General features: G+C 40.2%; 1 protein-coding gene across 1 annotated transcript in view; it reads left to right on the plus strand.

The window, feature by feature from the left end:
* Nucleotides 1-751: 751 nt before the first annotated feature.
* Nucleotides 752-19,552, plus strand: part of ABHD5 (abhydrolase domain containing 5, lysophosphatidic acid acyltransferase) — a 30,910-nt gene continuing 12,109 nt past the window's right edge. The window contains exons 1-3 of the mRNA XM_026496643.4: nucleotides 752-970; nucleotides 13,111-13,196; nucleotides 15,725-16,097. Of these exons, the coding sequence (XP_026352428.1) occupies nucleotides 924-970; nucleotides 13,111-13,196; nucleotides 15,725-16,097 (506 nt within the window). The 5' untranslated portion in view covers nucleotides 752-923. The remainder of the gene's footprint in view (nucleotides 971-13,110; nucleotides 13,197-15,724; nucleotides 16,098-19,552) is intronic.

Raw genomic sequence — 19,552 nt, forward strand, 5'->3', positions numbered from 1 at the left:
AGGCGGTCTCTTTACCTCCTGGCGCAGAGAGGGTACCTATCACATGGAGATTTATTTCCTGTTTTCAGGGGACAGAGGAGGGTCTGAGTGTCCTTCCTACATAGATTCTCTTAAATAACTTTTATTTAAATAATCAATAGGCCAAAGTGGCATATTTGGAGGCAGCCTGCCCTTGGCCCCTACCATAGGGAGAGGTATAATTACAAAACCCGGCAGCATCTGATGGTTAAAAGACTTGAAAACAGGTCAACGACGTTGACATTTATGTTAGCGAATCCCCCTCAAGAACTTTAAGTACCTACACACTGACTTTATATCCTTCCAATACATATAGCTCAGGGCTAAAGGGAGTTGCTTGTTCTGGCCACTAATGTAACCCCAGCACGTCAGTGAATATTGGCTGATTGAAGAGTCCTTAATCACCCAAGGGGCTACCCACCCGCAGGAACGGGCAGGCGGAAGGCCAGAGTCCCCTCCATTGCTGCAGTTCCATTCGCCAAAGCAGCGTCTATGGGATACTATCTTAGCTCTTCCAGCGAAGGTCCCAGGGTACTTCAAGAATGCCTGCCTTGTGCCCGGCACTGGCAGTTAATATTAGGGTTTGATGCATTAACATGGTCATTACTGAAACCAGTTACTACCTAACGCTGCCAGGTAAGTCTTACCGGTTCCCCGGTTGACAGCCCCGCCCAGCGCCCATACCCTAGCGCGCCAGCCATTTGGGCGCACGCGCAGCTGGTCAATGTGGGTGGAGATAGTCGGGCACGCGCTCGCGCGCGGCCTCGCCGCCGCGTCGCGCGAGTGGGAGGGCGACGCATGCGCGGGCGGCGGTGGCCTTAAGGGTGGAGGCCGCTCCTGGTGTCCCAGTCGGCCTGTCAGCCGGCTGGAAGGCGCGCTCCGGCTTTCGTGCGGTGACGGCGGCCATGGCAGCGGAGGAGGAGGAGGTGGACTCGTCGGACACCTGCGAGAGGTGAGTTGCGCTCGGGACTTCGTGGGGCTCGGGATCGCGCCTTCCACACTGGCCCAGGCCGGGGCGGGCGGCATCTCCGACGACTCGTACCCCGCCTGGCCTCTTTATCGTCCGGCCCGGCGTGAGACCGCGCTGCGCCCCGAGAGACGCCCCGGCCTGGCTCTGTCCCTGCCGGGCGCCTCTCGGCGCCGACGCGCGGGAAGTGTGTGAATCCGACCCGGGCACGCCGAAGGCCGCTGGACCTCCGCGCGGAGGGGCCCGGGTTAAGGGTGGCCCGGCACCCACACTGGGCTCGTCATCCGGGGACTCCTCTGACCTCGCCTGCCCCAGGGCGGCCGGTGACCGGGCGTCCCCACACCTGCCTTGAGACAGGGGAAACGGCTCAGTCACTCGTGCACTTCCGAGCGCAACTACTGCCTGCAGGTGCGCACTGTTCTCTGTCCAGCCCGGGACGAGAATGAATGCGCCGCCTGGGCAGAGCCTCCGGGGCCTGGAGGAAGGGGCGGCGCTTCTCTGGGGCCGTAGGAGATGGGAGAGCCCAAAATCACCCTGGAAAGTGCAGGAGATTGCGGGGTGTCGGGGGAAGGAGGACCCCAGCGTGAGGGAAAGGGGGCTGGGGACGTGGGTATATGACTTTGGGTTTCAGAAAGCGTTTAATATACAGATACTTAATAGAAAGTTAACAAGATATAGATAGCAAGTTCAGAAGTAATAATCTTTCAGAGATCTTCCTTTGCTTCTAAGTGTTCTGGCGTTACCAGAGAATTGTGTGTGTTTGCTCCTCAGAACATATGTATATGTAGAAAACTATGAAATTTGGAGGACAGATGTCCATCGTGAAACTTTTTGATACACAAATATACTAAGTTTAAATTATTCTCTTCCACCTGTAACTAACTTCATGCCCTTGTCAGTAGTTAAATAGCAATTAATTAGTGGAAAAATTAAATTATGAATATTATTGCCATATTTTCTCAAGGCTAGTCATTTCTTTTGGAAAGTAAATAAACTTCTTTGTTTCCATATATGTGTTTAATATTTTAATAACTATTCTACTTCAGATGTCTGGAGAAACTTGCGTATGAAACATAACCTAAATTATAGAAGGTAATATGGAGTACCATGAACACAGTTGTATTTGGAAGGATATGGGGTGGGGGTGGGTGACAGTTTTGAAATATTAGAAACTAAGTTCTTCCCTTGAAGTTTGTTTACATTATGACTGGATCCATTGTTTTGGTTTGTTGATGAACTGACTTCCTTGTTGAAGTAAGATGCTGAATGTCCTCATGTGGGCACAAGAAGGAACCTAACTGGTAGCATGTTTCCACCTAGTTTGTCATAACATTTTTTAATCTTTCTTTTTTTTTTTTTTTTTAAGATTTTATTTATTTGACAGAGAGAGACAGGCAGCGAGAGAGGGAACACAAGCAGGGGGAGTGGGAGAGGAAGAAGTAGGCTCCCAGCAGAGGAGGCTGATGTGGGGCTCGATCCCAGAACGCTGGGATCACGCCCTGAGCCGAAGGCAGACGCTTAACGACTGCGCCACCCAGGCACCCCTTTTTTGCTCTTGCTGAAACTGCTTTTAGGTGGACTCTTTGGTCTCCATATTGTTGTGGGACCTGGGAGTCCAGGGCATGACTGTGAAAGGAATTTGTGGATTGGGTGATGTCCACAGGTCATTGGGGACAGATATAAAAAAATCTTTAGCAGCTGAGCAGCCATAGTCCCATGACAGAGGTGGGCCTCCTTGGTACTCTTGGCAGTATACTTGAGCAGTGTCCATCCATTGCCCATACTAGTGTTGTCTTCTGAACTGTACCAAGCAGAGACGCAAGTACCTGCTCCTGCTAGGTGCTGCCTAAAGGTGTTTATAGTAAACCTAAGGTCAACCCTGTGTGCATGGTATTACTGTCCATTTTTCATTTGCAACTGCAACTGAAAGGGCTCCCACTAGCAAGTGGCAGAGCTGGTTTGGAGCTCCCCAGGTGTCTAGATTTAGTTTAGTGTCCTCTCCAATGTCTCTGCTGCTTCTCAGTAGGACTGGGACTCATGTGGGATGTTTGGTTCTTGTTTGTTGTGCTTACTCCATTGACACTTTGTTATTTAATCCTTGCATTGATACAGAGCTTATTTTTTTTAAAAAAATTGGTTAATCAACAATAGAACTATCCCAAGAGCCAATGTAGGTTGTGGGAAAACAGGTCTTGAATCAAGTTCCCTATCTTTAAGACATTTCAGGTTTAAATGGGGAATTGACATTAACAAAGGAAACAATTATAAAATGGTCTTAGGAAGGCTCTTTGACACATATGATTCTTGTTTTTTTTTTCTTTGTGACTTTCTCAGTGAAGACAGGCATGCCTGGAAGCCATTAGGCTTTCAACATCTAACCCTTTTCCCTTGCAATACAGTTGAGAAAGCTAAATGTAACAAGAGTAGGGAAAACTTATGTGAATTGCTGCAAGGTTGTCCCAGACAAGGTATCTCTTGAGTTTAGGGGAAAGCTGCGACAGAATTGCTCTATTGCAGAGCAGACAGTAAAATAGGTGGTTTGCTGTGGTGTGTTGCAGTTGGCTTATACTGGCAACCATTGCTAAATTTTCAGGAGTTTTGCCAACTTTTGGCAGCTTGAAATCAGCCATGCTGGTAGTATTTACTTCATAGAAATCATAAAATGTTACAAGTAAAGGATTCCCCCCTCCTCCAGTGGATTTACCAGCCACCTGTTGGATTTACATTAGTATTTGACTGTAGTTCTTTCCCTTGGTGGTAGGTTAGTGGATTTTGCTATTTTTAAAAGACTGCTAAGATTACTGACTTACCCCTGTTGCCATCTCTCCTTCTCAAATCCTTGCTACCCGACTTCTTTTTTTTTTTTTTTTAAGATTTTATTTATTTATTCAACAGAGATAGACAGCCAGCGAGAGAGGGAACACAAGCAGGGGGAGTGGGAGAGGAAGAAGCAGGCTCATAGCGGAGGAGCCTGATGTGGGGCTCGATCCCAGAACGCCGGGATCACGCCCTGAGCCGAAGGCAGATGCTTAACCGCTGTGCCACCCAGGCGCCCCTGCTACCCGACTTCTTAATCACAGCATTTCTCAATGACACATCCCAGTGGGCTTTTATTTTTCTGAGTTCTTAGCTTCCTTGGGTCTTTCTCAGTTTTGGCACTGTAAAGATAGCTTCTCCATATTGAAATTCTTATCAGACATTGTAGCTCTTAAGATATTTTGCTTCATGCCTTACCTCAGACCAGTAGTTACTTTTATTAGGTTCTCTTCCTTTTCTCATTCTTTAAATGTCATAATTCTCCAAGATTCTATCTTCATCTCTTATCTTTGCTTTCATATTTTGTCTTGTTTACTTATACTCCTTGAAGCATCTTTTCTGTGGCAAGAAGTGAAATCTCATCCTCATGATGGAGTGTTGTTTCTAATTGTGTGCCAGATGTTTGCACCTTATTCCTCAAATGTAACATGTCCAGACTCAGATGTCATTTTCACCTTTCTTCCCCTGAACTAAACAATACAAAAAGTCCAGTTCTTCCCCTTGATTTCCTAATTTCATTAGGGTGCTTAATGTTCTTCTGGTCATCCAGGTTCAGAACTGTGGCCTGATCTTTTGACTGCCCCCTTCCATCTTCATTGCCCTGAATACCAAATCTACCAAGTCCAGTAGATTCTAAGTACATCAGCTTTCCATTTCCAGTATCTCCTGGAAATCACCTGGTTCAGACCCTTCGTATTCCCTTTTCTGGCTTATAGCAGGCTTTATTTATTTATTTATTTTTAAGATTTTACTTATTTATTAGAGAGAGAAAGAGCGAGAGCACAAGTAGGGGAAGACGGAGCCAGAGAAGCCGGCTTCCCGCTGAGCAAGGAGCCCAATGTGGGGCTCCATCCCAGGGCCCTGAGATCACGCCCTGAGCTGAAGACAAACCCTTAACCAGCTGAGCCACCCAGGTGCCCCTATAGCAGGCTTTTAGTAACTCGTTTTGTCCCTGTGCTTTCAGCAAAGCTTATTTCGTCAGTTACTTTCTCTCCCCAAGAGTCACCGTCTTATTTGTAGCACAGCCACACACAGTGGCTTTATTTTAGGTGCTCAGCCTGACTTAAAGCCCTTTGTAGACAGCTTGGCCCTTATCTATCTTTGGAGTCTGACTTCCTGCCTGTGCACTGGACTCTAGCCAAGCTTTCATTGTTTCCTAAACATGTTCCTTGCTCATCCTATTTCCCCTCATGTCTTGGTTCACATTGTTTTCTCTGACCCAGCACAGATTGTGATCTCCCTTCTCTAAAGGCCTATGGTATTTTCCTAAACTTTCTTTATGACACTTATACCATGTTTTGTAGTATAGTTATTTGTTTGTTTTATCAGTTCATTGAGGTCAAAACTTTTGTCTTACTCAAACGTCTGGTAGAGCCTAAAGGGCCTTCATAAATAATAAGCTTCAATAAATGTTTATTGAATTAAACACTTCAATATTGTAAATTTATGCGGACACAAACATTAAGATAAAAAACCTAGTTATTGATAATTTATTTTGCAGCTTTGTAACTTGATATTTTTTCATCCTAAGATATTCAAAGAACCTCAAAAGATATATTCATAAGAATTCAAGGTTTGAATTTGACTAGGACAACAACTAAGATCATAAACTTAAGTTATATTGGGGAGGTTGAGAATATGATTCTATTTCTTGACCTTGCGTGAGCCAGCTCGTACTTCATTGTTTTGACGTTCTCCAAAATGCCAGTCACAGATCAGCAAATGGAGATTTCAGTCCTGTGATGAAGAACTTAACGAACAATTGTAAAGTCCCAGGATGGTCCACTTAATAAAAACAACACTGGATAATACATTTAAGAATTACAGTTGACTCTGAATGGAGTCCTTAAGGGTTTGATTTATATTACTTATAGTAGCCATTCAGAAATATTATATTGTTAGGTTTTTAGTCTGTAGAACCTCATGGTTCTGTAATTTCTCACTCCTGATTGTGAACCATAAAGAATTGTGTGGAAAGATGATTTTTATTATTATTAAAAATTATTACTCAGTTTGAGACTTGGAATTTTTAGTTTTTATTTATCTAGTAGATAAATTTATTTTAGAAGTAACATGAAATGCCACTTGGATTTGTTAAGCGGTGTAAATCTAAAAGTACACCTGTAGTTTTCTTTAAATACGGTTGATGCTGTCTGACTCCAGGATGGTTTGTTTACTGTGTGAGACAAGGTAGGAAACAATTGGATCTTTAAAAGTTACAGGTTAGAAACATAGGGGGTAAAAAGTTAAAGAATGTGAATTAATGCATTAAAATATATTAGAGGGCCTGGGTTATCATTGATCCAATGGTTAGTGATAATTTGAATCATGTGAGTTATTATTTATTTAAAATGAAAGGGCACGATAGTCACCTAAATTATGGCTATATGAGACATATTCTGTTCCTCTTTTCCAAGAATAGGATTTAAGAAACCATTACCCAGGAAAGAAGGCCTTTATTTGCAAAAGTGTTGTAATGTCCAATTTGGAAGTTTTTAATCATTCATTGGTTGAGGAATTATTTTAGAAGAATGTGTATATTCACACCTCTAATCATTTTGGATATTCACAAAAGAAGCAAAACCTCATAGTTTCTCTAAATGAGAGAGAATACTGTACTTAGACTAGGGTAGAGAGCAATAATAAACAACTTTTCTCTCTTGACAATACCAGTATAGAGATGGAGGCCATTTTAAACAAAATTGTAATATAATGAAATCCTCTTTACCTATAACCTAATTAGAAATGTTATTTAAGTGGCCAGCAGTGTGTGGAAATTGGCCAGACTTTTGTATATTTTCTTCAGAAAACTTTGAAACCTGTTTCACAATATTTATAGATTGTGCAATTCAGGTTTAGTAATACTATAGATAGTCAAATGTCTAAGAGAACAAAACAGGGATTACCAGGAAACTTAAATGTTGATGGCAATAGGGTATAAGTACAATGTTATTTAAAAAAAAAGATTAGGTAGGGACGCCTGGGTAGCTCAGGTCATGATCCTGTGGTCCTGGGATCCAGTTCCGCCTCAGGCTCCTTGCTCAGCAGGAAGCCTGCTTCTCTCTCTGCCTGCCACTCCCCCTGCTTGTATGCTCCCTCTCTGATAAATAAATAAAATCTTTAAAAAACTCAAAAGATTAGGTAGAAAGTTAAGGGGAAAAAAAATCAGTGTTTATCTCTCAAACGCAGGATGCTTAAAATCAGATTCTTAAGTTAATAAACTCTATTAATATGTTAAGCACATCTTTTTTGTCTTTCTTTAGAACACCACCTCTAGTGTAGTCTTTCAAAGTTGTTTTTTTTTTTAACTTGGAAGTCTGCTCACTAAAAAGATTCTTTCTCTATATTTATTACAGAATTATAAAGCAAGATTCCTTTTATTTGGTTTTTGGATTAGATGCATTAGTGCTTAGATCCTCAGCCTTGCTGAGAGGTCAGTGCTCAGTTGATGGGGCTGTGTAGAAAACCCTTTGGTGCACTTTTTGGTAAGTCTTCCTGTTGTCTTAAATAGGTATAGTCCCTAGAGCGAATAGCTTTTTCTTTATATTGTGATTGACATTTGGGTTACTTCCAAAGTTAGGACCTCAGCAGTGGATGATGGTGTTTATCTGCTTAAATAAAATGGGAAAGTTGAGTTTTGCTTTTCTTTTCATGTTCCAAAGCTATGAGGAGGGGGGCGCCTGGGTGGCACAGCGGTTAGGCATCTGCCTTCAGCTCAGGACGTGATCCCGGCGTTCTGGGATCGAGCCCCACATCAGGCTCCTCCGCTATGAGCCTGCTTCTTCCTCTCCCACTCCCCCTGCTTGTGTTCCCTCTCTCGCTGGCTGTCTCTATCTCTGTCGAATAAATAAATAAAATCTTTTAAAAAAAAAAAAAAAGCTATGAGGAGGAAGCCCTGTATCTCATTTACTGTTTTGTTTTGTTTGTTTTCTTGTTTACTGTTTCATAGCTGGGCTACATGAATTTAATATTTACTTTGGATTTTGTGACCTTAGAAGAATGGCTGGATATCTGACAAGCTTCAGTCTTGGGTTCTTAGTTTCAGTCTTCCACACACTAAGCCTAGAATGTAGAACAACACTGGAGGACATAGGAGATTTTGTGGAAGGGGCAAAGGGTCTCTTTGAAGATGAGTTTAATTTACCCCAAAGACAGGAGGTGAGGCCGAATCAATGTTTTGGAGGGTTGAAGCAACAGACATTGTAAGTTCAGCTGTGGGAACTCAAGAACAAAGGTTGAGCAAGTAACAGAAAAGATAGACCTTGGGGTGCCTGGGTAGCGCAGTCCTTAAGCGTCTGCCTTTGGCTCAGGTCGTGATCCTGGCGTTCCGGGATCGAGTCCCACATGGGGCTCCTCCTCTGGGAGCCTGCTTCTTCCTCTCCCACTCCCCTGCTATGTTCCCTCTCTCGCTGGTTGTCTCTTTGTCACATAAATAAAAATAAAATCTTTGAAAAAAAAAAAAAAGAAAAGATAGACCTCAGCTTTCCTTCCACTCTTTAGAAATGTTCCTTTGAGCCAATTAGGTGTGTGGGACTCAATTGTGTAGAGTATCTCTAAGAAAGAAGTAGAAGACAGTTTCTATAAAACGTTTTATCCTCTGGTTTAGGCAAAGCTGGACAGAAATATTATCAAGGCTTAGGGAAAGAGAGGTATCTTTACAATTCCATTGAGTGAAAATAAAATATTTTCCTATGCTTTGTTAAATATAGATTTATCAGTTTAAATATACTTCAGAAAAACTCCACTTAAAAACAATTATCTGCTTTGATTAAAAGATTGCTGAGAAAACCTGAAGAGGGTTAGTGGCTCTTGTGGTTGAAGAGCCCTGATTTTTAGTGTAATGCACTAGACTTGCAGACATAAAAACATTGTTTTGCCTTTTCCCTTTGAGCTCAGCCCATCACTAGGAGGCAAAATGAGTGGACAAGAAATCCTGTCCTTTGCAAATTGGGTTTGTGGTGAGGGGTAGGCATAATTCCTATTGCAGGCTATTATATAACATTTTAAACTTGAGGACCTGTACATAGTACAGTATGTAAATTTTTTTAAAGACTGAAGCGAAGATTGCATTTGTGTTTTCTTTGCCTCAACATGATGTCAGTTGCAGCAATAGTAGACTATAGTTCATTTCACTTTATTAATTTATTTTTTGTACTGACCTCTGATTCCCTCTGGCAAAGAACTGTGCTATGATTTGAGGGCTATTTAAGAAAACTGATGAGACTGAGTTGTAAGTAACTTCCTCTTGGTACTAGCTCATATTTTTGTCGCCTAACATAGACTTTAATGACCATTCCTGGTCAAGGACAAAAGAGCTTCAGCTTAATAATGGTTTACTTTTTAAATTTTAAGCTCCAAAGATCATGAGATTCTTTTAACTGCTTGTTAACTGTTTTTTTCCCCCAACAATTGATAAATTGTTGAATGATTGAAAAACTCATTGCTTAAAACCTTGAATTGTTTTTCTTTGATAATTTATAAATAGCTTTATATAATTACAAATAGACTAATAATAATGTTTTCTATTATGTTTTTACCTGGATGATAAGTTATATGTAACATTTGTGGGGGATGCCTAGGGGTCATATCCTCTTACCCTGTTCATTTGAAACCAGCACAGAGAACATTTAGAGTGGAGCCTGGTTATAATGCAGGCTATTATATATCTTCTTTTCCATGCAGGCCTAAGGAATGTGACTTTGTCCTGTAACTTTATCCTGTAGGTCATGATAGTTCTTCATACATTTTAAGGAAGGTAGTCACCTGAGGAAAAAAGGTCTTTGAAGTCACTCGGAATTAAATTTAAATCTCTACTTGTACCATTTCTTTACTACCTTAATACTTTTGAACCTGGTGTTTAACATTTCTGAACCTTTCTTTCCACATGTACAGAATGGGAATAACTTGGATTGAGAAAACCCTGTATTGTGAGTGACTTAATCATTCTGCAAAACATTTATTGAGCGGCTGTTACATATAATGCTCAGAGAAATTCTATAGGGCAGGAGAATGTAGGATGAACCTACAAAGCTTAGAAAAAGCTGGATGCTAGATCCACCCCTCCAAACTTAGCACATTTCTCTACTCACACCTATTCTTCTTCATGTGTTCTCTGTGGTTATTAATGGTACCTGATTCAGAAACCTAGCAGTCCTCTATTACACCTTCTTTCTATTCAACCAGTTATCAAATCCAGCCTGTTTTATTTTTTCTTTTTAGCATAAAATTGTATTAATGATGAAATGCTTAAATTTTAAGTGCTCATTTGCTGAATTTTGACATATGCATACATCTGTGTAATATAGTCACCTGTTAAGATAGAGAATGTCACTATCATCCCAGAAAATTCTCTTATTACTCAAGTGATCCACTTGTAATTCATTGCAGCCAGTACATTTCAGATGAAGCAATAACTTCATTTATAACATCCATGTATAGTAATATGCATTGGTGAACACAGAGTCCTTACCTTTAAGGATCATACAGTTGAGTGAGGATATTGGTGAATAAATAAGAATGTTGTAACATGGCTTGAGAAGGAAGAGAATAGAGCTTGAGAATTGGGTGCTATCCTGCCACCTTGATCTAATCCCATTTGGGTATGTGGCTGAGGGGGGAATGAAATCTGATCTGAGGTTGGTGAGAGTTATAATGGATCATGAAAAGAAGGGGAGATGCATATTCCAAGGATATTCAGGGCCAGGAAGCAAGAGACTAGGGAATATTGTATGGCTAGAAAACAGAGAATAAGAAATGACAAAAATGATACTAGAATGTCTAGCAAAAAGTTGGAACAGGACTGAGTTTCCTATTGAAGGTCAACTAGAAGTAGCCTTACCTTTGAGGTAAGGAGTGATGTAAAATGACAATTCTTTGTCAGTTTCTATTTCTGAAGTACTTCTGAACCATAGTTAAACTCTCATTTTAGGAATTACTAATTAATGCCACATAATTTTAGTGAATTGTTTTGTTGTCATCAGTATAATGTCAACTACCGTTTATTGAATGTTTAAATATTTTATCTTGCAAAAACACTCCATGCTTCATATTTGTGATAGTCATCCCCAAAGGTAATGGTCTCCAAAGATGTGTCCATTTTCTAGTTCTCAGAACCTGTGAGTGTTACTTTATATGGCAAAGATTTTGCAGCGTTGCAATTTAACTGATTAAGTTAGGAACTGTGAGATGATCCTGGGTTATCTGGGTGGGCCCTAAATGCAATCACTAGTGATTCTATAAGTGAGAGGCAGAGGGAGATTACAACAGGCAGAAGAGGAGAAGTCGCACAGAAGGCAACGTGGTAATGGACACAGATAACTGGAGTGATCCTGCCTCAGATAAAGGATACCAGCAGCCACCAGAACGAAGAAGAGGGCGAGGAATGGATTTTCCCCTAAAGCCTCTGTTGGGAGTGGGCCATGAATAAACTTCTGTTGTTTCGTTAAGCTACCAAGTTTGTGGTAATTTGTCATAGCAGCCATTGGAAACAATGCATTTGTTATGGCAGAACACACATTATGCATCCTTATGTGCATGTGCTCATGCCCTTTCCTTCACTGGGGATGCCTGAACTACCACTCCACCTTTTGAAATAATCCTAGTCATTTTATAAAGATCTAGTTCAAAAGCAACTCCCTGATGCCCTCAAGAAGAACTAATCACTCTTACCTCTGTTTGATCATTGATATGCCCCAAGTGATTAAAACAGTTCCTCATAGTAAGTGCTCAATAAATACTTGTGGAATGAATCAATTCCATCATGTATTAAAGTTCCTGGGTCACCTGTTTCCTCCATTAGATTACCCCCTCCTTTCATATAACATTGAGTTAATTTAAGGCATACAACTGTGTTGATGTGATACATTTATATGCCATTTTTATGCTGCAGTATGGTTATGATTTAGCTAACACCTCTGTCACATCACATAATTACCATTTCTTTTTTGTGGTGAGAACATTTAAGATCTAGTCTCTTAGTTTTGAAGTATATATACAGTGTTATTGACCATAATCATTATGCTGTGCTTTAGATCTCCAGAACTTACTCCTCTTCTAGTTGTAAGTTTGTATATTTTAGCCTGTTTTATTTTTAAATATTCCTTGGCCTCATTTTCTTGTCTCCATCCCTGTTGCCAAAGCCTTGGTTCAGGGCCATACCTCCCATCTGAAACCTATAGTAGTTTATCTTTCTTCCTCCTCATATTCTGTTTCACCAGAAGTCTCTCACTTTAAATACTGCTGGTCAGGTGCTAAGCCCTTGCTAACTGTCAACTAGCTGCTGAAGCTCCACGTGAGCCCAGACTGTTAGGATGAGCCTGTGATCTGCTGCTGCCAGGCCAGGAGTTAAGTGCTCACCCTCTTGGTTAGCTACTAGCAAAGCCTGCCTGTGCCAGCGTCGCCACACCTTTCCTTGCTGGTTGCCTCAGGCTTGGTTCCTTGTTCTCTTTCTTTAGCTGTCTTCTGCCAGAGGCCTGGGTCATTGTTTTCATCTCCTATTTGTTGGACCCCAGAGATTTTCACTAACAGTTAACCAGGTCACTCTAGGCAGGTTATGTATACATAGGCCAACCTTCTGCATTTGTATAGGGGTGCATTCCCACTCTGAACCATGAAATTTGAAGATTTTTTTAAAAAAAAAATCTCCTATTTTAATAAGATTTCTATTCTCTCAACCTTAAGATTTTATACCTGCTTGTGAGCCTGCCATTGAAGTGAACCTACTCATGGTCTTTGTCTTTTTTGCACTTAACACCAGGGTAAGAGGCTGTCTTGTAGTGGGTTGGGGTGAACGCCTTTTTTGTCTTTTCTTGTTCTGCTTATTTTTAATTTCTGCTTGATTACTTGGAGTCTGACTATCCATAAATATGGATTTTGATATCTACTTGTAGGGTCACAGGCTGAAGTTGAATGTCTCTTCCCCAGTACTTTACCACAATGCTTTGTATGTATTAGGTGGATTCTGCCACATGTAGATAGTTTCACCATCACATAGACAGTAAGTTTCCTATTCTGCGTTTCTTCGACTGTAACAGTTGGGAGTTGAGAAGAGCATTAACTTACCTCTTTGTATTTTCTTTTTGATGCTCCAGGTCAGGATGGCTAACTGGCTGGCTTCCCACGTGGTGCCCTACATCTACATCACACCTTAAAGAAGCTGAAGAGAAAATTTTAAAATGTAAGGTTTTCTTTTTGTAAGTTAACTGAGCTATTTGCTAAAATAGATCATATTGCCCAGAAACTGGAGATAAGCATCTGTTGTGTGTTAGTTTGTTGGCAAAAGTGCTTTTTCCCTTTTCCATTGTTATCAACAGGTACAGAAATGTTGGGAGGCAGGGGTTCTCAAACCTTTGTTCTTGGGTCCCTGTTATACTCTTAAATTAGTAAGGACCTTAAGGAGCTTTATCAGTTATAGCCATCAGTATTTACCAATTAGAAATTAAAACTGAATTATTTAAAGTATGTTAAATTATTCATTTAAAAGTAATAGGAACCCATTATAGGTTAAAATAAAGAACAAGTTTCTAAAAATAACTACTTTCCAAACAAAAACGTAGTGAGAAAAGTAGCATTGTTTGCAAATCTTTTTAATGTCTGGCTTAATATAAGATAGCTGGATTCTCATATCTGCTTCTGCATTCACGCTGTTGGTAATCACATCTATGTGGTCTCTGGAAAACTCTGCTGCATTCTCATCAAAGAATGAGAGTGAAAAGGTGTCTTAGTTTTGTTATGAAAATAGTTTTGACCTCATAGATCTCTTGAAAGGGTCTCAGGGACTCGCCAAGGCCCTTGACTACAATCTGGTAATAGGCTCTAGGTGTTCCAGAAGCGGTAGCCTTGTGTAGTGGAGTGCGTACTGGACTAGAACAAGGTAACCTGGTCCAGGCTCAGATCTGCAATCAGGTGATGTCAGGATCTTGGGTTAGTCACTTTCTCAGTTTCCCATTTATTATCTGTGAAATGAAGGAGTAGAATGATCCTTAGAGTTCCCTCTGATTCTAGTTTCTTAGGATTCTTTAATTATGCATTTTAGTGGTGTGGAAACCTTTTTTTTTTTTTAATTTCTTATGAGCACTGAAATTTACCCAAACTTGTACTGTCAGGGCAGTCCGGGTATCCTTGGGTATACTTTTAAGCAACGGTGCTTATTGTGTAGTTTTGTTCTGCTGATACAATTTAGGAGTGGATTCAGAGGAGTAGTTCACATACATGATTATTGTGAATGCATGTGCAGATGTTTGCCCATGCCTGCTTTTCAGTCTCTCTACCACAAATGAATTTTCTTGTTTGTGCATTTGAATGATTCAGGAGTAAGTAACTGTAACTGAATATATCCATAGGAAGGGACAGTTAGCTATCTTACATGAATTTTTAGCATGAAAATAAATTTCTACTCAGTCTGTATACTTACTTGGGTAATCTTGTTCCTACAAAACTGGGAAAGTTGACATTGTGGTTTACTAAAATAAAAAAAAATCATGTCAGGAGATACAAAAGGGTGCTAGATGCTCAATTTATGCATTTAACAAACATACTGATTCCCTACCGCTAGATTCCAGGGATGCAAATAGGAATGCAAATAGCCCTTGATTTAGTATCAGATGGGAAAGCAAGTGACTTGTAATGCAGTAGGGTGAGCTATCTAATAGAGGTTACAGATGGTTTCTATGGAAATATGCAGACATCTGTGTTCAAAATGCTGACATGGTTTGGTTTGGTTCTAATGCTGGATCATCTTTTCTAAACTGGTATCATTTCCCCCCATTTGGAGGCTTGGGCTCTGTTAATATTCTGAATGAATGCTGGGTTTCCTCTTTGCTGCTACTATGTGGTACAAAACTCAAGATTATTTCTTTGGTTAAAGGGCAGAAACTCCCAGTTCTCCAGCATTTGTCTTCTGCAGATGAATATGCACAAATTAAGTGGTATATATAAAGTGTCTATATTCAGTTGATAATTTAATGAAAGGAAGTTCAAATTGGTTTCATCTTTAGTCAACTTGGGGGAGATTTAAAGTATTGAGTCCCACAACATTGAAGGCAAGTAAAAGTTTTTATCTACAAAATTGTGATTATTTGTATTTTCTAGGGAGATTGTTGGACTTGAACCCACATTACCTGGCACATCATGCCAGGACTTCCTGCCATACCCTGTCACCTCTTTTCTACTAAACTTTGAAGTGACTTAAGATTTCAGTTATGTGTTCAGTGCAGGTACTGCTAGTCCTTCACTAAATTTGTGGTTTTTAGGGAAAAATGTTTCTTTTGAGCCCGACTTCATTCTTCAATGATTAATCCTCAAGTGTTAGACAAATTCAAGGTATTCTTTTGTTATTGTCTGCAGAGTTAGAGACATTCAAATAATGGGTCCAGTGAGCACTGAGTTCCTCTCTAGTTCTAAGAGTGTAAAACTCTCATTTGATAGATGTGAAAAGAAGTCCAAAGAGTTAACATGACTTGCCAAAGACCTTGGCCACAGGTACTTGAGATTTAGCTGAGATAGAACTTCCCACTTAGATGGTAATTGAGAATAAACTGCTTCAATAAGATGTGTGCTTTTTTTAGGAATGCCCTAATGAAGGCAAAAATCATATGAATGGATACCGGATAGTTTCTAGATTATTAATTTCTGATTGCTCTGAGAATACTCCCCTTCTTATAAGTAGTGAAGCTAAGCAGAATTTCTTTTTTATGTTTTCATTAGGTGTCCCCTGCACATACAAAAAAGAACCTGTTCGTATATCTAATGGAAATAAAATATGGACACTGAAGTTCTCTCCTAATATTTCAAATAAGACTCCACTTGTCCTCCTCCATGGTTTTGGAGGAGGTCTTGGACTCTGGGCACTGAATTTTGGAGATCTTTGCACCGATAGACCTGTCTATGCTTTTGACCTGTTGGGCTTTGGACGAAGTAGTAGGCCCAGGTTTGACAGTGATGCAGAAGAAGTGGAGAATCAGTTTGTGGAATCTATTGAAGAGTGGAGATGTGCCCTAGGATTGGACAAAGTCATCTTGCTTGGACACAACTTGGGTGGGTTCTTGGCTGCTGCTTATTCGCTGAAGTACCCATCACGGTAAGTGATGCTGACAGAAGGGAGGCACCCAAGTGCCAGTCTCTAGCTCCTGTCCTTGGTGGTTGTTGGTGTCTGAGCCTTACACGACAGATTCTCTTAAAGGACACCAAATAGCCACAACCAACGCCGATTTAGTAGCTGAAATAAAGATGTCAGGGTTTTCCTGTTACACATGCTACACATTGGTAGAAGGCTTGAGAAAGGACTTTCTCTTTGCCAGAGTTAGAATGTCTATAATTTAAGCCACAAGTAAGAACTGTTTCGGTGGTATTGTTTATTATTATTGTTATCATTAGACCTGTGGATCGAACAGTCTTTTCCTAACCTTTTTCCAGGTTATAATAAGCCATAATATGAACTGAAAGGTGAGTAATTAGAAGTCCTGGGTGCCAGTGCTATCTTTTGGCTTAAAGCAAATCTTTCAACCTTGAAGCTTTAGTTTTTTTCACTTGTAAGGTACAGAAAATACATCTGCGAAGTGTATCTGACAGGGTTTTTATTGTACTGTGCCCTACCTTTATGGTCACAAAATTATTTTTCAGAGTAATTGAATTAATGACTTCAGAATTTTGCTTCAGAATCTTTTAGCATCTACTCCTATCTTTACCTTATTTTCTCATACTATATCCTATTATTTGTTTCACCTCTGAGCAGAGGTCACATTTGAGTGCTAAGAAAATAGAAGAAAAGCTCTTTTTTTTTTCTTTTGCTTAGCCTTTGGAAAGAAACAACAACATTTTTATGTTGTCAGTGTATTTTTCCATTGGACTAATTTTTAAATCCCAAATTGCAAACACCTTTGACATTAAGGTCTGTGAATGAGACATGGGATGATGGTTATTCTCCGACGGCATGCATGTACCTGTGAAGCTGCCCCATTGTGGAACTCCAGGAGTGCTGTCGACACAGGGTTTGAAGTGTAGAGCAGCAGCGCTGTGTACTCAAGGTTTTCTTCCCCTCGAACAGCTGACTTTTCCTCTGTAGATTCTGTATGTCAACTTTAGCATTAACACTTGGTTTTTCTGGAGAGTTCGTAGTCCTGTGTGTGGTAGATGATGTAGTCCTGTCAGTTGGCAGACCCTTGCTTTCAAAAGAAATCCAAATTTTCTTTTTGTAGTTGGCTTTTAGGGTTTACTGTCTTTTATTGTGTTCTACTCTCAATGGAAAGTAAGATAGGAAATGGATACTTTTCTGGTATAAGACAACAGGGCTGTGGGGGTAGATGGACTTCCTTTGTTTCTTATCAGGAGTTTATTATGTCTGCCTTGCGGTATTTATTCCTTGGCAACGTGATACGGGACTATGTAGGGTAGACTCTGGCCGTGAAACCCCTAAGTCTTAGAATCCTGACCCTTCATAGCTATCTATTATTTAGGTCATTTGGTGAGATTTTCATTTGCCACTATGAAGTGCTCTGAGGAAATCAGTGATTCAGAAGAGAATGAGCACTTTAAAACCATTTATGAAAGAGAATAGCAACATAGTTTGAATGACATGGTGGGCAAAACATGTATCTTAAACAAAGCCAGTGATCCCTGCATTGGACTGACTGCATTTTAGAAAATGGTTTTTGAATGCTTGTGTCTAATGTAGAAATAAAACTGAACTACTGGGTCAGGACCATGAATCACTAAGTATTTGTAATAAATGAATGTGAGACCACTTGAAATAATTAACACGTTTAAATTGGCTGATTTTTGAGTAGAACTATGTAGACCATGTTTGGATATTGAAGCCTGTATTCTTCACTGCATAACTTACAAGTTATTAAATACAAGTTAATTTCAAAATAGTGAGGTTCTTTGGATTTTCAGATATCCCAAATACTGAATGAAATTCCGTCAGACCACTGTGGTTGGCACATAGTAGGTGCCCAGTGTTAAATGAGTGAAACAAGGAAGCCATCAGACTGAGGTGGCTCTAATGCTCTGGGGGCCTACATAAGCAAACCAGAATCTAAGCTGGTAAGTACCTCAAGGTTATGAAATTAAAACCTAAGAATAATCAATCACAAATAGCCAGCTGGGCTTTAAGCCAATCAGATAATTTCCTTTCTTTGCTTACACACCTACTCTGTACAGGTCTTTACTCAGCCTCTCTTGGCGGAGCACACCTGACCACTCAGGTTTGGCACTGCCACATTCAAATCGATTTTTGCTCAAATAAACTTAAAATTTTTCAGTATGCCTAGTTTATCTTTTAACAGTGTTAACTGAGGATGGAGCTACGTACTCTAAATGTCTCTTACCTAGCTCACTCTATCCAGCTTTTTTAAAAAGATTTTTATTTTTTTTTAAGAGCAGTTTTAGGTTTACAACAAAATTGAGAGAGAGGTACAGACATTTCCCATATAATTCCTGCCTGTACACGTGCATAGTCTTCCCCACTGGGACCGTTTTTATTATGCTGTAATGAGATTAAAATAAATCTTGGCTTTTCCGAAAGATTTTGCAGGAAGGGGGATGAGAAGAGGGAAGAAATGGTCTGATAGGGATCAAATGAGATTCATTTAATTTCTGTCACTCACTGTGCCTTTTTCCTTGTCTTTTTTTTTTTCTCCTAATGGACTTTGAGAGAGTTACTTTTTCCTTTGCCTCTTCAGGTATAACAAACACAGTCTTTCCTTTTTTTTCTTTCTGAAGTAAAACAGTTTCCCCTTAATTCTTTAATTCTCCTCACTTTCTGTTTCTATGCATGCAGGAAAAAAACACAAAGACAACACTTTTTTACTTGTCTTAGTCCAAAGCTATTTCCATGTTCATCTTTTATGGGCAGTCCCATTCATTTATTCCTTGTTTATTTTTTTTTAAGATTTATTAGAGAGAGAAAGTGCTAGAGTGCACGGGAGTTGAGGGGAGGGGCAAAGGGAGAGGGAGAGAGAATCCCAAGCACACTCCCTGCTAAGTGTGGAGCCTAACATGGGGCTTGATCTCACGACCCTGAGATCATGACCTGAGCCAAAGTCAAGAGTTGGAGGCTTAACCGACTAAGCCACCCAGGTGCCCCTTTTCCTTGTGTATTTTTATAGGACAGTTTGAGGAAAAGAATGAAAGTGCCTAGTTTACTAGTTTAATGTTCTTGTTTAGGAAGCATTCTTTTGCTAGAGAACGGATAAAACCCAGTCCATTTTCTTTCTAATTTTTTGGTACATTATGTCAGCCTGAGTGCTTCATCTCTATGAGCAGCGAAGTGCCTCTGTCCATAGAAGTTGTTTTATGGTCTAACTTGTGGCGGTGGTCACATATCTTTCCAATTCTTGATACTGATTGTAAACTAAGCAAGCATTCAGCAGTTGTGATGCTTTATGTAAAAGCACCTAGATGATTCCTCCATTGAAATATTGGTGATGACTGAAATTCTCTAACATTACGTTCCAGCAGGTTGGTGTGTTTAAAGAATGTCGAGTGACTGTATGTGTTTAGAAGGCTTAAGGTGAGCTGGGGAAGAGACACAAC

The sequence above is a fragment of the Ursus arctos genome, unplaced genomic scaffold (assembly GCF_023065955.2).
Source record: "Ursus arctos isolate Adak ecotype North America unplaced genomic scaffold, UrsArc2.0 scaffold_20, whole genome shotgun sequence".
NCBI lineage: Eukaryota > Metazoa > Chordata > Mammalia > Carnivora > Ursidae > Ursus > Ursus arctos.